This window comes from Bubalus bubalis, chromosome 17 (genome assembly GCF_019923935.1).
Source record: "Bubalus bubalis isolate 160015118507 breed Murrah chromosome 17, NDDB_SH_1, whole genome shotgun sequence".
Classification (NCBI taxonomy): domain Eukaryota; kingdom Metazoa; phylum Chordata; class Mammalia; order Artiodactyla; family Bovidae; genus Bubalus; species Bubalus bubalis.
In genome coordinates, this window is record NC_059173.1 from 17,216,395 (window position 1) to 17,231,871 (window position 15,477).

General features: G+C 48.2%; 1 protein-coding gene across 9 annotated transcripts in view; it reads right to left on the reverse strand.

Moving 5' to 3' along the window:
• Positions 1-5,804: 5,804 nt before the first annotated feature.
• The window catches only part of ACAD10 (acyl-CoA dehydrogenase family member 10), a 52,588-nt gene continuing 42,915 nt past the window's right edge, over positions 5,805-15,477 (reverse strand). For 8 of the 9 annotated variants that reach the window (XM_044930188.1, XM_044930189.1, XM_044930190.1 and 5 more), the window contains 8 exons: positions 15,222-15,362; positions 14,599-14,736; positions 14,427-14,517; positions 13,334-13,492; positions 12,147-12,319; positions 10,072-10,254; positions 8,981-9,058; positions 5,805-8,381 (listed from right to left, as the gene is read on the reverse strand). In XM_044930188.1, the coding sequence (XP_044786123.1) occupies positions 8,241-8,381; positions 8,981-9,058; positions 10,072-10,254; positions 12,147-12,319; positions 13,334-13,492; positions 14,427-14,517; positions 14,599-14,736; positions 15,222-15,362 (1,104 nt within the window). In that variant the 3' untranslated portion in view covers positions 5,805-8,240. The remainder of the gene's footprint in view (positions 8,382-8,980; positions 9,059-10,071; positions 10,255-12,146; positions 12,320-13,333; positions 13,493-14,426; positions 14,518-14,598; positions 14,737-15,221; positions 15,363-15,477) is intronic. The other variant, XM_025267073.2, reaches the window with a different exon arrangement.

Here is a 15,477-nt window from a genome sequence, read left to right on the forward strand (position 1 = left end):
TGGTAAGTGCTTTAAAAATATTCATTATCTTCTTTTTCTTCAGATTTAGTTTGTTGCATTCAATCCAAACTAACAAAGCATGAGATTCTCTTCCAAAATAAAATAAACCTGAATTTAAAGTCTACTCTCACATATACTCTTGGGGGTGCCTACTTAATGATAAGCTCCAAAAAGGATTTGATTCAAATCTATTTCCTATCAATCAATAATGACCTTATAAAATAAAGGATTTTTGTGCAGATCCTCTGCAACTTGGCCTCATTAGGGTTGTCATTCTCTCCATCAATCTCTGTGCCAAATTTTCTTGGCTCTTTAAGACCAACCTGCCTTCTTTTACATTTAATCTTTTGGGCTTTCTCTGCCAATGACTTGAACATCAGATCTTCAATCCAGTTATCTTTGAGGTTATTAGAGCTATGATAGTGATGGAGACAACAAATCAGCAGAACAGTTAGCACATACAGTACTTAACTGTGCACCAGATGCTCTTCTCAGTACTTTATATAGATTAGTTTATTTCACCTGCACAACAGGCTTTTGAGGTAGCTACCACTTTATCTTCCTTTACAAGTGAGGCAACTAAGGCACAAAGAGTTGTGTAGTTTTGCCTCAGGTTGCACAATGCAATAACTGGGAGAGAAGAAAGACTGTGCTCTTTTCAGAGGTTGAGTTTGGAAGACAGTTTTCCCACAAGAACAGAGTCTTTTTCATCTCTGTATCCTCAATTAAAAGTATAGAAAGCAAAAAAAAATTTTTTTAAAAAGGAAGGGGGAGACCAAGTTAATCAAAGGCTCTGATTGTGAATACAGTATACTGGCAACATCTGGGGCCTGTTTTATTTTATGAGTCCTCACAGGACATTTCAAAATAAAAATTTAAAAATCTATTCTGACTTCTTCTGAAATATTTTTTATTCAACTAGCAGTAGGGATCTGACATTGAATAATGACCCTCCTCCAGAAACAAAAGCAGATTAACATTTGTCCTTTTTTTTTTCACTTAAAAGCCTGTGCTGCCAGATTTGCTGGTCTTTGATGCTGAAGGATTACTGTTTGTGAGGTGATTAAAAGATGATAATAAAACTAGTATTGTGCTCTAATTTTAAAGTTAGTTCAAATAAAATTAGACATGACCCCTAAGGGCAGTTTTTCACAGATCCATATAAACAGGCATTCCCTTCCATGAATAATAAACACTGTTAGTAGCATCAGACTTTCCTCATTCCAGGGGATGAGTTTTTAGCATATCTGAAAGTCATCCACTCTGTGGCTTTTTGTCTAAAAGAAGAAAAATCGTATTAAAATGGAAAGAAACTGAAAATGGGAGCCAGGCACCAACCAGCTGTGTGATCTGACAGGACCTTACTGTCACTCATTCAAATCATATTATAGCCTATACGAGGTCATGCTTGGGTTCCCACTGGTGTGCACAGTTGTGTGTACCAGTTTAGCACACATGTTGGGTCATAGGTTCTTTTATTCTGGTTTGTTTGTCTGTGGTGCTCACCATACCCCACTAGCAGTTTTCTCAGCATGGCCCCCTAGTTTTAGGGGCCCTTCTTCCCCAGGCCCATCCAACTATCTCTGCTTAAGGAAATCTTTCCTACCAAGATTCAACCCAAACCCCATCTTCTGGGGAAGTCTTCAATAATCACACCTAGCTTCTCTTAGCTGCTTTCACCAATTTTCAGTTCAAGGTCAACCATATACTGCAGCTCAAGATTAACTGCATGTGCTGAAACCCTAATATAGTTGTGACTCCATGTGGCTCAGTCTCTCCAAGACATTAAGTACAATTTAACTTTCAACCTAGATTTCTCCCTGACAATATGTGTTGACTCTTTCTTCTACTTTACTTTCAATATGTTTTCTTGCTTTTCTGTAAGTCTTTGGTCTAATTTTTTTTTTTTAATCTTTTTCTCTAGCTACAACTTTCTCTGTTATTCTCCATTGCCCCTTGTCTGTGTGGACTTACTGCCAGGAATGAAACTGACAAAAGCAAAGTATCCTTAGAGGGAAGAGGAATGAAGCAGGGAGAGGATCTAAGCAAGCAAAATGTAACATCTTTTGAGGATGCTACAGAGGGAAGAGACATGAACACTTTGACATGAATAAATATTATCCTCCCACCATGCCGAGATCATTGGGAGAAGCTCCGAATTGGGTAAGAAACAGTCATTCACTTCCTCTAAGAAGTTACACAAAGTCTTAGCTTTGAAATATTCCAAAGCATTTTATTGTTAGGGCCCAACAGTGTTTTCAGGTTCCACCTGTTCTCTAAAAACAGTGGTAACTGAGATGTCCTTCAGGGTCATTGAATGGTGAGATTTTAGATATTTGGTTGTTTAGTCCCAATGCTGGGATACTGACACTATCAAATGGAGGGAGTTTTCTGTTTTGCAAACTGTGTATGGGGGAGGGGGAGTAATTCAGAGCAATAGTTAAACAAGAAGACATTCTCTCTCAGGAGCAAAAGGAAAAAAAGTGGTCCAGCCTGTGCATAGGCTGCCCTCTCTATGTTCGTATGTGCACACATGCACACACACTCTGATGACAGGCCATCAGCACTCCATGCCCTGCCTTCAGCCCTAATGCAGATGTTCCCACAGGGGCTGCCCCCTAGGCAATAAGGAGGTACCCCCAAGATTCCCCAGCTTTGGAAACAGACTCACATATTTTATTCATGGCAGTACATGCTCTCCTTGGCTGCCTGGGGCTGCTTTTTCTTCTTCCTCCTCCCCCAGGTGAGGCAGCCAGCACCTCTCAGGAAGCCTCTCAGAGATGGTAAAAATCCATGCCTCTGAGTGGAAAGAGCTCTGCAGTCTTGTGATTTAGGTTTGAATTCACTGACTAGCTGTGTGATCTTCAGTTCAGTTCAGTCGCTTAGTTGTGTCCGACTCTTTGCGACCCCATGAATCGCAGCACGCCAGGCCTCCCTGTCCATCACCAATTCCTGAAGTTCACTCAGACTCAGGCAAGTCATTAAACCTCTTTGAACCTCAGTCTCCTCACCTCTAAAATGGGCAGAAAAAATTATTTGCCAGTTGTTAACATGTGCAGTTCTTGGCACCTGCTACTGCTGCTAAGTCGCTTCAGTCGTGTCCGACTCTGTGCGACCCCATAGACGGCAGCCCACCAGGCTCCCCCGTCCCTGGGATTCTTCAGGCAGGAACACTGGAGTGGGTTACCATTTCCTTCTCCAATGCATGAAAGTGAAAAGTGAAAGTGAAGTCGCTCAGTCGTGTCCGACTCTTAGCGACCCCATGGGCTGCAGCCTACCAGGCTCCTCCGTCCATGGGATTTTCCAGGCAAGAGTACTGGAGTGGGGTGCCATTGCCTTCTACCTGGTAGGTACTAAAAGTGCTGTGCTAAGTTGTGTCAGTTGTGTCCGACTTCATGACTCTATGGACTGTAGCCCACCAGACTCCTCTGCCCATGGGATTTCCCAGGCAAGAATACTAGAATGGGTTGCCATGCCCTCCTCCAGGGGATTTTCCCAACCCAGGGATTGAACTCCCGTCTCTTGCGTCTCCTGCTTTGGGAGGCAGGTTTTTTTACCACTAGCATTAGCCCATACCTAGTAGCTATTACTGTATCCACGTGATGAAGTGAGGGGAGTCTAGCCATTCTCCTCACTCTGCTTCTCCAGATGGGGTCCCCAAACAAACAGCAGTAACTGTTAGCACATTAGGAAGACAGGTCTGCTGAGTCACACTTGGCACTAAACCAGATCCCCAGGTTCACTCCTCTGCACATTAGCCTGTGGGAGAGCTACAGCCATGGCTGGTCCAGCTGTGCTTAGTCTTGTGGGACCCCCACAGGCCTGTATCTCAAGTTGAGCATAGCCTCCTCTTTAGCCCCCTCCAGAATCCAGCCACATGACACACTGGTATGTACTACAGGCTTCATATTTAATCTTCATGAGTCAGCTCATTTTACCTTCAAACAGTCCTAGGAAGGAATGCTGTTCTCTCCCATTTTCCAAATGGGAAAACCAACTCTATAAGATGAAAATATCTTCTCTATCATCACCCAGCTCATCTGTCACAGAGGCAGGGTTGAAACCCAGGGTCATTTGAATCCAGAAGCATAACTGACAAAGAACCTCTCCCTGACTAGCCTCTTGCTAGGCTTCTCTAAGCACTCTTGCTGACTGGGCCTCATGCTCAGCCTACAAAAACTACAGACTTTCAGTATGAATGCCACCACATCCGAAGACCTGAACAGACACTAATACAGTTTCTAGCAGCTCAAGGCCACATCCCTAGGATGGCTGGAGCCTGGCGAACGTGCCTGCCTGAGGAAACTCAAGGCTGCCAGAAGTTACTGCCAGTTTATTCCAGCCAGTGCTTCAAGATAGGACCCTGCCTTCCTGTCTCTGTGGGAGGCTAGGAGCCTAGCTTCTTTAAGCCCCAGTTAGCAAACCCAGATAAATTTCATGTGGACTGGTGCCCTCCACCTTCCCACTTTCTGTTGATTTAGTAGGAATTTCCCTGTGTAATCCCTGCCATTGCCCCTCCCTGCTTTCATTCTCTCCCTAAGATGCCCCCTGTACAAATGGAAGCTGAGGTCAATTCATGCTGGGCCCTCATTCTTACTGCAGTAGAGTATAACTAATTAATATTTGTCCTTAACACTTTAGTGTCTATGTTTTTCTGTGACAGCTGTTTACCACTAGGTTATCTATCTAATACTGATTAAAAATTCCCTGAAATCATTTCTCTATTCAGCCATCTTGATTAAAAGAACTCTGCTCCCAGAGTATTTGTCCAATAGATGGTCACAGGTTTGGACCCCTGGTTGCTGGAGCCTGGGACTCTCCTGTCTTTCTGCTGTGATGCTTACATGCGTTGGCAAGTTCAATGGTAGGGAGAGGGCTGTAGCCTCGTGGCACCATGGAAGGCAGTATAAATACTGACCCAGAGATCCCAGAGATGCTCAACCAAAACTTCAGCTCTGGGCTTGCCCCCCAGTTTCCCTGGGACTACGGAGAGGCCAGCGGCAGCATAGCCCTGGCCTCCCCAAGGCATCCCTGGGGAACTCAGAAGCTCTGGGTTGTTACAGGAGCCCCCTCTTAGATGAACACTGGGGACTCTGGAATGGGGATGCTGGCAGAGAATGCAGGAGCCTATTCTTTCAACATCACTTCCAGTGACATTCTCCTAAAGGGGCCCCAACCTGAGGAGTTCTCTGGAATCCAGTCTCTTTCTTACAGCCTTTCTAGGATTATTCTGGAATTATCTGATAGTATATGAAATCAAGGCTGGGAGGAACACAGGCAGCTGTGGATGCCAGGGCCACACGTAACTGCAGGGAGCATGAGGTGGGGGAGAATGGGAAAAGAGGGCTAGATGCCCCATCACAGCTGGCAGTCTAGATGGAACTCTGAGCCCTGCAACTGTCATGGGGCCACTGGGGAGGGCTCAGTCCAATGGGAATCTAGCCTCTGATGCCAAGAGATGAGCAGAGGAATTGTGTGTCCAATTGCTTTGAGACAGAAAGTCGATGTGAAAAAAAATCATTAGCATGTTATGATGACATTTTGTTCCCATACCCAAGACAGGCTAATAAGAAGCTAGACCCGGCCACATAGAGATGGTGGCAAGAGATTAAGTGTGCCACAAATAAAGCTGGTCAGGTACCCTCGTCACCCGCCAAGCTTGTTCATGCCCAAGCATGCATGTACAACCACACACGGACTCCTACTCCAGAGAAGCACAATGCTGTCACAGCACCACGCTAGCACACTTGGCCAATCAGAAATGCCAGCTGTTTGCTGAAGGTAGGGGAAAAAAGAGATGAAGACCAGGTTAAATTTCCTTTATTCTTCAGATTTTTTGCTCATAACTCGTTAAGACCCCTGCCCCTCATCCTCCACCTTTCCTTCTTTTTTTTTTAAATTTTAACTTTTTGGTTTTTTTTTTTTTTTTTTGCAGCCCTCTGCAGCATTAGGGAACTTTGAACCAGCTCTAATCTTCCTTTATTCCTTCTTTATCCTGGTGAACTTCGGAGAGCAGAAGCAGCTTTTAAAAACTCAAATCAAAGTGTCACGCTAAGACCTAAACTTACTGTTTTGTCACATTTAGAATCAACACCAAACTCCCCACCAAAGGCCCCGAGGTCTCACATGGCCCAGCACCTTCTACCTTCTGGTATTCCACACCCAGACACACTGGACTGCCACGCAGGGCTTCTGCATCTGCTGTTCCTTCTTCTGAAGCACCCTTGCCCATTCTTATCATGCAGGTCTTGCTCAAATGCCTCTTCTGGAATAAGTTTTCCCTTCTTGAGCCCCCAGCTCCTACCCCCTAGCAGTGCCTATTAGAGCACCCACATCACCCACCACCATCTCAGATACTCGCCACCGTCCCCTACCTGAGAGAACACCCACCTGGGGCAGTTATAACCACACGCCTTCAGGGCACCAGGGGTCAAGGGGCCAAGGGCCCCCTGGTGTCAGCAACTGGGCCAGTTTGTTTTCCTGCACATTCCCCAAGGCCTAGACTAGTGCCCAACCAAGAGGAAGGGTACAGTTGACAGTGGTGAGTGGAATTATTTCACAGGATGGGAGATCCTGGATAAGGGGCTGCTGGAGGCCGCATCTCTGTGAGTCACATCCTTTAAGCACGCTCACTGTCCCACCCAGGGCTTCCCCTTTCCCCACAGAACCTGAGGGAGACGTGCGATCGCCCCACAGCTTCCATTTTCATCCCTGCAGCTGCACTAGTTAACAAGCAAGGTTAACTTCAGAGTCCATGAGAGAAACCTGAAGGTCACGTGATACACATGCCAGAGCACTTCCTTTTTCAAACCCCTTCTTACTAAGACTCAAAGCAAGAATTCAGGCTGCTAGAACCCTGCCACAGTTTTCAAAAGGTTGTTTGACAGTGCGGCTGGTGTGATAGCAATTCATTGTGGGGGAGGAGTTGAATTTAACTGTCTTTGTGAACAACAAGCAGTAGAGGAGGGCCTGCCTCCCCAGACCACTGAGGCAAGGACATCTGAGGAGCATTTTCACAAGCCCCCATGACTCCCCAGTACCCTGAAGGCATGCGGTTGTAGCATCAGGTGGGTGTTCTCTCTGGTAAAGCAGTTCCTTGAGAGGGCCAGGTCTGCAAGGCAGCAGACAGTAAAGGGTGATCCCTGCCCATGTGGTCTGACCTGAAACGGGCAGCTGTTGGCCACATTATCCCAGATCATGAGATTAGCAGACCAGGCCCTAAGAGCCAGTGGCTTATCTCCACCCACTGCCTGGGCTCATGGGCACCCATTCCTTGAACTCAGACCTCAAGTGAGCAAGTATGTCCACCTATCTCTGTAGGAAAAGTACTGCTCTCTGGATTGTAATGGCATATTTCCCACCACCTCCTCTCCCCACAAATATTCTGACTACAGAGGCGATGGAGGATGGCCCTCACACACCAGAATGCCATGGTCTTTTGCTGACCTTTAGATGAGTAGCATTGAGGTGGCTGGTTTGGGACCTACTATGGGTCACTGCGTCTTTGCCCTCCGTGCGTACAGGGAGGCTGATGCACTGGGCAGGACCTTGTGTAAACTCAAATATGCAGAGGTAACTGACATTACTGAAACAAGGGTTGAAGTGATAGCCTTCATTCTCCATTCTTTTTATACGATATAGAGCATTCATGATGTCTCTTTAGTATACATTCTTATTCTTTCATGTCTCCAAAGTTTCTTTCTAAATTAACATTTCAGTGTTCTGTGTTTTGGATATTCAAAGAAAATCAGATGGCGGTGGCTTCATGATTTGGGTTTCATTCCTTTTTCCCAGGAGTTCTCCTACCCCAGGTTTGTAGGCTGCAGCCATCAGCTGAGAGAAGGGGTGGGGAGGGCCAGAGCAGCAGGCCCTGGGAGCAACCACAGGCCCAGCAGGTCTCCTAATACTCATGCAGATGCCCACAGCCTTTGCACACCGCAGCCAGAGAGAAGGGGCCCGGCTGCCCATCCAGCTCCTGGCCTGAAGACCAGCTCTTCAGGCTCTGTGCCAAAACCCACTCAGCTCTTGGTTACTCCTCTTCCTCCTTGCCTGAAACAGGCAACTCCAGGCTTCTTACAGAAGTGTGTTCTGTGGGGACCCACCAAGGCCAACTTCACAAGGGTCCCAGGACAGAGCTGCCGGGAGGGGTGCACGGAGCACACACACCAGGCCTTTCAAAGCACATCATTTAAACATTTGGGCACAACAAGCCTAGTGGGGACGATCTGGCTCCTGCGGGTCTAACTGCAGTGCTTCAGCTCCATCTTGGCGACTGCTGCTCGGTGCACCTCATCAGGGCCATCAGCAAAGCGCAGGGCTCGGGCCCCAGCGAAGAACTGAGCCAGTGGGTAGTTGCTGCTCAGCCCTGCTGCTCCAAAGGCCTGGAAGACACAGGGCAGGAGGGGAGGAAGCCCTGGGTGAGCCCTCATCCCTGAGAGCCCCACGAACAAGTGCCTGCTCCTAAGATGTGAGGACAGCTCAGAACAGCCACATTGCAAAGCTGTCTGTCCCCTGACACCTGTGTGACAACAGTATTCTGGAAGACTCCAGGTGGGGCCTCACTAGCCGTCCCAGGGACACCAGGCTCCCCAGGTCTGCTCTGCTAGTTGACTTCTGCTGTCAGGAAGTCCTTCTCTAGGGCCCATGGATTGAGATTTGGGAAGGAGGCATCTTTACATGGTTAGGAGGCTGGGCCTGGTGTAAGAAGGACCTAGGTTCCCCAAAATCTGAGCTCAGCTCCTTGCAAGCTGAGTGACCTTGGACAAATCACTTTGCTGTCCTTCTGTTTCCATGTATTCAAAATGGAAGCAGGAATAGGACCCCTCATAGGGTTGTATCTGGGGAGGAAAAGGACAGTCATTATGGGGGGTGTGCAACAAAGGGCGGCTGTTAGTTTACAGGAGGTTGGGCAGCTGAAGGAGAGGAATTCTGAATCTTGTGAATGATTCAGAAGAACCAGTGATCCATCATCTGTGCTCACCTGAATAGCACGATCAATCACTCGGGAAGCCATGGATGGGGCCACCATTTTAATCATGGCAATATCCAGAGCTGCAGCCTACAAGGAAGAGGAACTATGGTGAGGAGGGCAGACCCTGGGCCGAATGCGTGGAAGACTGATCAGTTTCACAGGGAGGAGTAGAAACAGCAGCTCAGAACAGAGATCTGAGGTCCTACTGGACCACAAGCCTTGCCTGGTGCATGGACCCTGCCCAGCACCAATGGGTGGAGAGGCAGCGGGGGTGACAAGGAAAGTGACTTAGGATGCTGTGTGGTGTGGGAAGCTGCCTTGTCAAGGAAAGACAAGGGGTATCTTCCCAGGGGACAGGCAGCATCACTGCACACACAATGCAGAGTGGGGACTGGCCTGAGCCTCATTTGGGGTCACAACCAGCTCTGTTTCCAAAGGAAAGGTGGCATGAGGCCAGCCAGGACTCTGGGGAATTGAAGTACAAGCATCTTCCCTGAGTTTGGGATTTCAATCAAAGCCTCTGAGAGCCCTCATACCTGGCACTAGATGACCAAGAAACTAGGAACTTGAGCCTGGGTCACCCCCTGCTACCGAGGCCTCTCAGCTAAGGGTTAGAGACCCGGGAGAGAGATGGAGAAGACATCTCTCCCGAGAGATGGATGGAGATGGATTGACATGGCATCATGCCTGGTGTTAGGAGGCACTCAGAAAGAGCCATTTAAGGAATAATGTCATGTTGAAAATAAAGCTTCTCCTCTGGTTAACTCCCTGGCTTAGTCTCAGTTTGCCTGATGCCTGGAAAACCAGGCAGGTCTGTGGCTCAGGCCAGGGCCATATGGCCCTGTCAGGCCTGCTGACAGATGGTCACTGGGTCAGTAAAACAGAAAGGTCAGTCCTCTTTATTGTATCGTTTCCACTTTTGAAAAGCTGCCCAGGTAGTTCCAACAAGAATTGAAGCAAAGTTATTTATGTCAAGGAGCCAAGCGCTTTCTCTGTGGTTTGCTGAGTGGGGAGGGAAGAGTCAACATCTAGATTTCCGGGCTGGCATCCCTCACCGTGTCCTCTGGACCTGTCCTCTGTGAGGTCCCTCAGCCTCCTACCTTATTTCCCGCCACATCCATGACGTGGGCAGCTTTCAGCACCAGCAGCCGGGCCTGCTCGATCTCCACACGGGACAGGGCAATGTCTGCCAGGACCGTGCCCTGCTCTACAAGGGGCTTCCCAAAGGCCACGCGGGACTTCGCCTGTGGACACAGGAGACAGGACAGGAGGCATGGACTGCCCTGCAGAGGAGAGGGTGGAAAAAGCACAGGAGAGGGCGGGGGCGTGGGGGAAGCTAGACAATGTGGAGGCTGAACAAATTATCTCCAGGAACCCCTTTACTCCAGCCATTCTGCCCCATCTGGGCAGGTCTGGCCTCCAAGCAGGACAGAGCTTGATCTGAGTCGCCTGTGGCCCAGGGCTACTCTGGTAACCAGGCAGCGACTGTGGGCGCCTCACACAGGCCAGGAGGGCGCCCTCTGCTGACAGCAGGGCCTGCTTCACGTCCTGAGGAACTCTCGGGAGCAAGTCTGGGTGCCAGAGCCCTCTTGTGGGCAACTGTTATTGCAATGGGGATTCTATAGTCTTTGAAAACTACAATCAATCAGAAGAACTTAAGGGATCTTTTCTCTGCCCCCTTTTTTAACTAAAAAAAGATAATGACACCAATTATATTACTAATGGCAGAAAAGTATACATTTTCAGACCAAAAAAAAAAAAAGGCTTTTTTTTTTAACAAAAAAATAGAATCATATCCTTTATAATGCTTTTGTAGCCTGCTTTTTTTTCATTAAGGGTTATTTCTTTACATATATTAAGAAACAGATTTCTACAGCGTTGCTTTGGAATTTCACTGCATGCCCATAACCAGGGTTATTTGACCAAGCTCTACTTGTTAGCCTCACAGGTTGTTTCAAAGTATTATAATCATGGTTGTGGTGAACCTCCTAGTATCAAATCTAATTAATCCTTATGATCAGGTCCTATGAGTGGGATGGCCACATCAATACTTGGCACCTTCTAAGACTGCTTTTGAACTGTGGTGTTGGAGAAGACTCTTGAGAGTCCCTTGGACTGTAAGGAGATCCAACCAGTCCATTCTGAAGGAGATCAACCCTGGGATTTCTTTGGAAGGAATGATGCTAAAACTGAAACCCCAGTACTTTGGCCACCTCATGTGAAGAGTTGACTCATTGGAAAAGACTCTGATGCTGGGAGGGATTGGGGGCAGGAGGAGAAGGGGACGACAGAGGATGAGAAGGCTAGATGGCATCACTGACTCGATGGACGTGAGTCTGAGTGAACTCCGGGAGTTGGTGATGGACAGGGAGGCCTGGCGTGCTGCGATTCATGGGGTCGCAAAGAGTCGGATACGACTGAGCGACTGAACTGAACTGAAGACTTCTGGCATGTACACTCAAGCTGCTCTGCAGGATGAGACTAGATACTATACCTGAGCCCTTAAAGAGAGCATTTTCTTTAAAAAAAAAAAAAAAACAAAAACAAAAACACAAAACAAAGAAATTGGACAGTAAAAGGGTGTGAATCTCAGATTTGCTCAGTGATCTACGCACACATGACCGTCTCTGTTCTTTGGACAGTATCTTGTGAGATATTTTGGGGGCTCAAAGGTTCCTTCAGTTTTCTTTGCAAAATTGGTATCACTGATTCGAATTACCATTGCCAGCAAGAGCTTTCATTTGTGTGAACTTGGAACCTTCGAGGGGTCACAGAAGAATAAAGTTTTAAATGTGCTGGGGGAGGAGGATGGTGCAGGGCTGGATGCTAGAGCCTTGAGTTCTCTCTATTACCTGATTTTTAAAGATGAACTGATAGAAGAAATGGTCATCAGTAGACCATGACCCTGTGGACTTGGAACCTTGCCCTCTGCTGTCACAGAGCCCACAGAGCCAGACGCCTTCTGTCCCCTCGGCAGAGGGAGGAGCATTCTGCTCTGGATTTGAAACTTTAGCAAAGAAAAAGAGCCAGAGCAAACACAAGGACACAGCTTCTTGTAAAGAACATCACCTTGCTTCACCTGCTAAGTCTGCTCTCAGGAAACAGGATTAGAAGTCTGAGAGGAAGACAGATGGGTCGTTCTGGTCCAGAGACAGGCGCAAAGGGAAGTACTTACTCGGGCCTTCATGAGCGCCAGCGCCCTCTCCGAGCAGCCAATCAGCCGCATGCAGTGATGGATCCTGCCGGGACCCAGTCGGCCCTGGGCGATCTCAAAGCCCCGGCCAGGGCCCAGGATGATGTTCTCTTTGGGCACACGGACCTGCTCGAACAGGACTTCACCGTGGCCACCTGAAAGACAGAAAGGGTACTCCGAGTGATCTGCCTACACATTTTCCTTGGATGTGTTTATCTCATCTGCTGGCAATATTCCTGCCCTTTTGTAGCCTTCTAACAGGAACGTGGTTGAACAGTCAGGGAGAACAAAATGGAGCCTATTAAAAATAGAAAATAAGTCCCTAATTTACACGGTAACAAATGAATAGCTTGGCATTCCTTTTCTAAAACATGACTCTAGGGATTTCCTGGTGGTCTAGTGGTTAAGAATCCACCTGCCAAAACAGGGGACATGGGTTCAACCCCTGATCTGGGAAGACCCCAAATGCCTCGAGGCAACTACGTCCACGCACCACAACTACTGAGTCTGCACTCTAGAGCCCAAATCACAGCTGCTGAGGCCTGTGCACCTAGAGCCTATATTCCACCATAGGAGAAGCCACCAAAATGAGAGCCCACACACCACGATGAAGAGCAGCCTCTGCTCACCGCAACTAAAGAAAGCCTGAAGGCAACTATGAAGACCAGATACAACCAAAAATAAAGAAATCTTAAAAAAAAAAAAAGTAACTCTAACTTAAACTGGAACTCCCTAGCAGTATTGTGACTCTCCAGTGTATTGACCCTATGGGAACTCTGAAGTCAAAATGTGGACATCATCAACAGAGAGAAAGAGCCCCTGTGAGAGGACCTCCAAGCCGGGAAATTGGCTCTCCACACTGAGGTCTAGAAGAGAAGGTCTGGAGGCCACTTCCTGCCTCCATTCTCTGTGGCCTCCTTACCTCCTAGACTCCTGCTTGTCTTCTATGATTAAAAGAGAAAACAACAACAACAACAGATGAATGCTTGTCTGAAACTTGCCGACATAGTTGATACTCATGAATGGAACTGAAATGCAGGAGCACATGGCCTTCCAAATTTCCTCAGACTCATAAAGGTGTTACTTCTGCACTGGAGCAAGGGTTGCCCAAAGCCTTTTCCCCAGACCCAGACCCACACAGAGAAGTGAGCTGTTCCCAAAAGGCCAACCTGGTGCGTCCTCCAGCCCATACACCGTCAGTGGCTGGATGATTTTTATCCCTGGGGTATCCATGGGAACCAAGAGTATGGACTGCTGCTGGTGGCGTGGGGCATGTGGGTCTGTTTTTCCCATAAACACGCAGAGCTGGCAGCGAGGATCCAGGATGCCTGCCAGGAAAGGAGAGAGACAGACCCCCATCATCTGACACCACGGCCATCAGCTCTCCTTAAACACTCAGTCCTGGCCCAGAGACGCTGAAGTCATTGAGCAGATGGGGCCCTTTAAGATGTCATGTGATCAGATGAGGACATGCAGCCCTTTGACCAGCAATAAGAGCAACTGGTTTCTGTCCCAGTGAGGAAGGAATCCAACATCCTAAGAACAGTTGATTTGTAAAGCAGCACATTGGGTTGAAAATATACTTTGGAGACAAGAGTCTGAAAACTGCTACTTTATCAGTGGCAGCCTGTTCTGCTTTGTTCCCACGGGAGGTAGAAACATGCTGGCTTTGGGCACAGGCTTCAGAGTCAGGCCAGCCTTGAACTCTGGGTGGTTCCCTACTTGTCAATAGAGGGGCTAGTACCTTGGGCAGTGACTCAAGTCACTTCTCCATCCTGGTTTCCTTCTTTGTGAAGTGGGGATAATACCACAGACCTTCTGGGGAAGGGTGGAGACTCCGTGAGGGGAGGTCCCCACAGCATGTACCGAGGGCCCTGGAGAGTTAAAGCCTAGTGAACGACAGGATTATCACCAGCCCTTCTGCTGTAGCACAGCTGACCTCACAAGAGGGGGACACCATTGAGGAAGTGACCTTCGGCCTGTCTAAAGGGAGACGCCCACAGCAGAATGAAGAGAGTGGGGAGTGGAGGAGAGATTCCTGGAACTGTCACATGGGGGGGTCACCTGGAGTCCATGTAGAACCTTTGGTTCTCTCAGGGTTTGCTGCCTCTTCTGGGAACAGAGACAAAATCTCCTTTGTGTTAACTGGAAATGAAGCTAGTCCCTCCCACAGTTTCTCAGACAACAGCAGGGCAGAGAAGACGTGCTTATCAGGGAAGACCCACATAAATGTGATTGAAAAATGAATTTCAGGCCAAATACCTGTGATCCACCACTTGTGACCGTTGATGACGTAGAAGCCATCTTCCTCTCGGATGGAAGACTCAATGTTGGTGGCATCTGAGGAGGCGACCTGAGTGAGAGCACATTCTGATTAGAGCTGGCAAGGGTCTGGCCTGATGAGGAGCGCCTGTGGGTGACCCAAGGTAGGCACCTGGGGCTCAGTCATAGCGAAACAGGAACGAGCCTTTCCCTCCAGCAATGGAATCAACCAGCGGGCCTTCTGCTCCTCGGTGCCGTATTGAACCAGAAGCTCCATGTTCCCCGTGTCTGGGGCAGAACAGTTAAAAATCTGGAAGAAGAAAAAGCATAAGAGTGACTTCCACTTTCATATTTAAAATTCAAACATCTCAGAAACATGAACTCTTTCATGTCACAGGTCCTCTGACACCGTCAGGAAAGTCCTTCCTCTCCCCAGGGAAATGCAAAGACCCACAACATTCTGAATACAGTAGCTCAGAGGCCCCTGAAGCTCAACGTCAGAGCTCCTTGGGGAGAGAAAGTAGATTGGAGCTGTTGGATTGAGGCTCCACAGAAGCCAGCCAGGCTGTGCTCAGCCAGGCCCTAACTTCCTGAGAAGACGCCACCCCTGGCTCCTTTCCTGCTCTGGCTCCAGCCACCTGCCTGTAGTGTCTTTACTCATAAGAAGTCTGAGTTTGCATCAGAGCTCCTGAGGCCATTGCTGCTGCAGGGAACCCCATCAGCCCAGGAGGATGGCTGAACTCTCTGGAGGACAAGTATTTTCTCCCATGCTGAGGAAGACGGTAAAGAAAGTACCTCGGGAGCATACAGAGACGTGCCCATGACCTCACACAAATGTGCGTACTCCATGTTGGTCAGCCCTGCTCCATATTTCTTCTTGGGATCAGTCTCCAGGGGTAGGAAAAGGTTCCAAAGTCCTTCGGCCTTGGCTTTCTCCTGTCATGGCAAAAAGAAATTAGGGATTCACACAGGGTGGCCCTCATTTTATTTTGGCCCATTAAAAATAATAAGTCCTAATCATCAGGCGGGATACAACCCCACAGATCTGTGG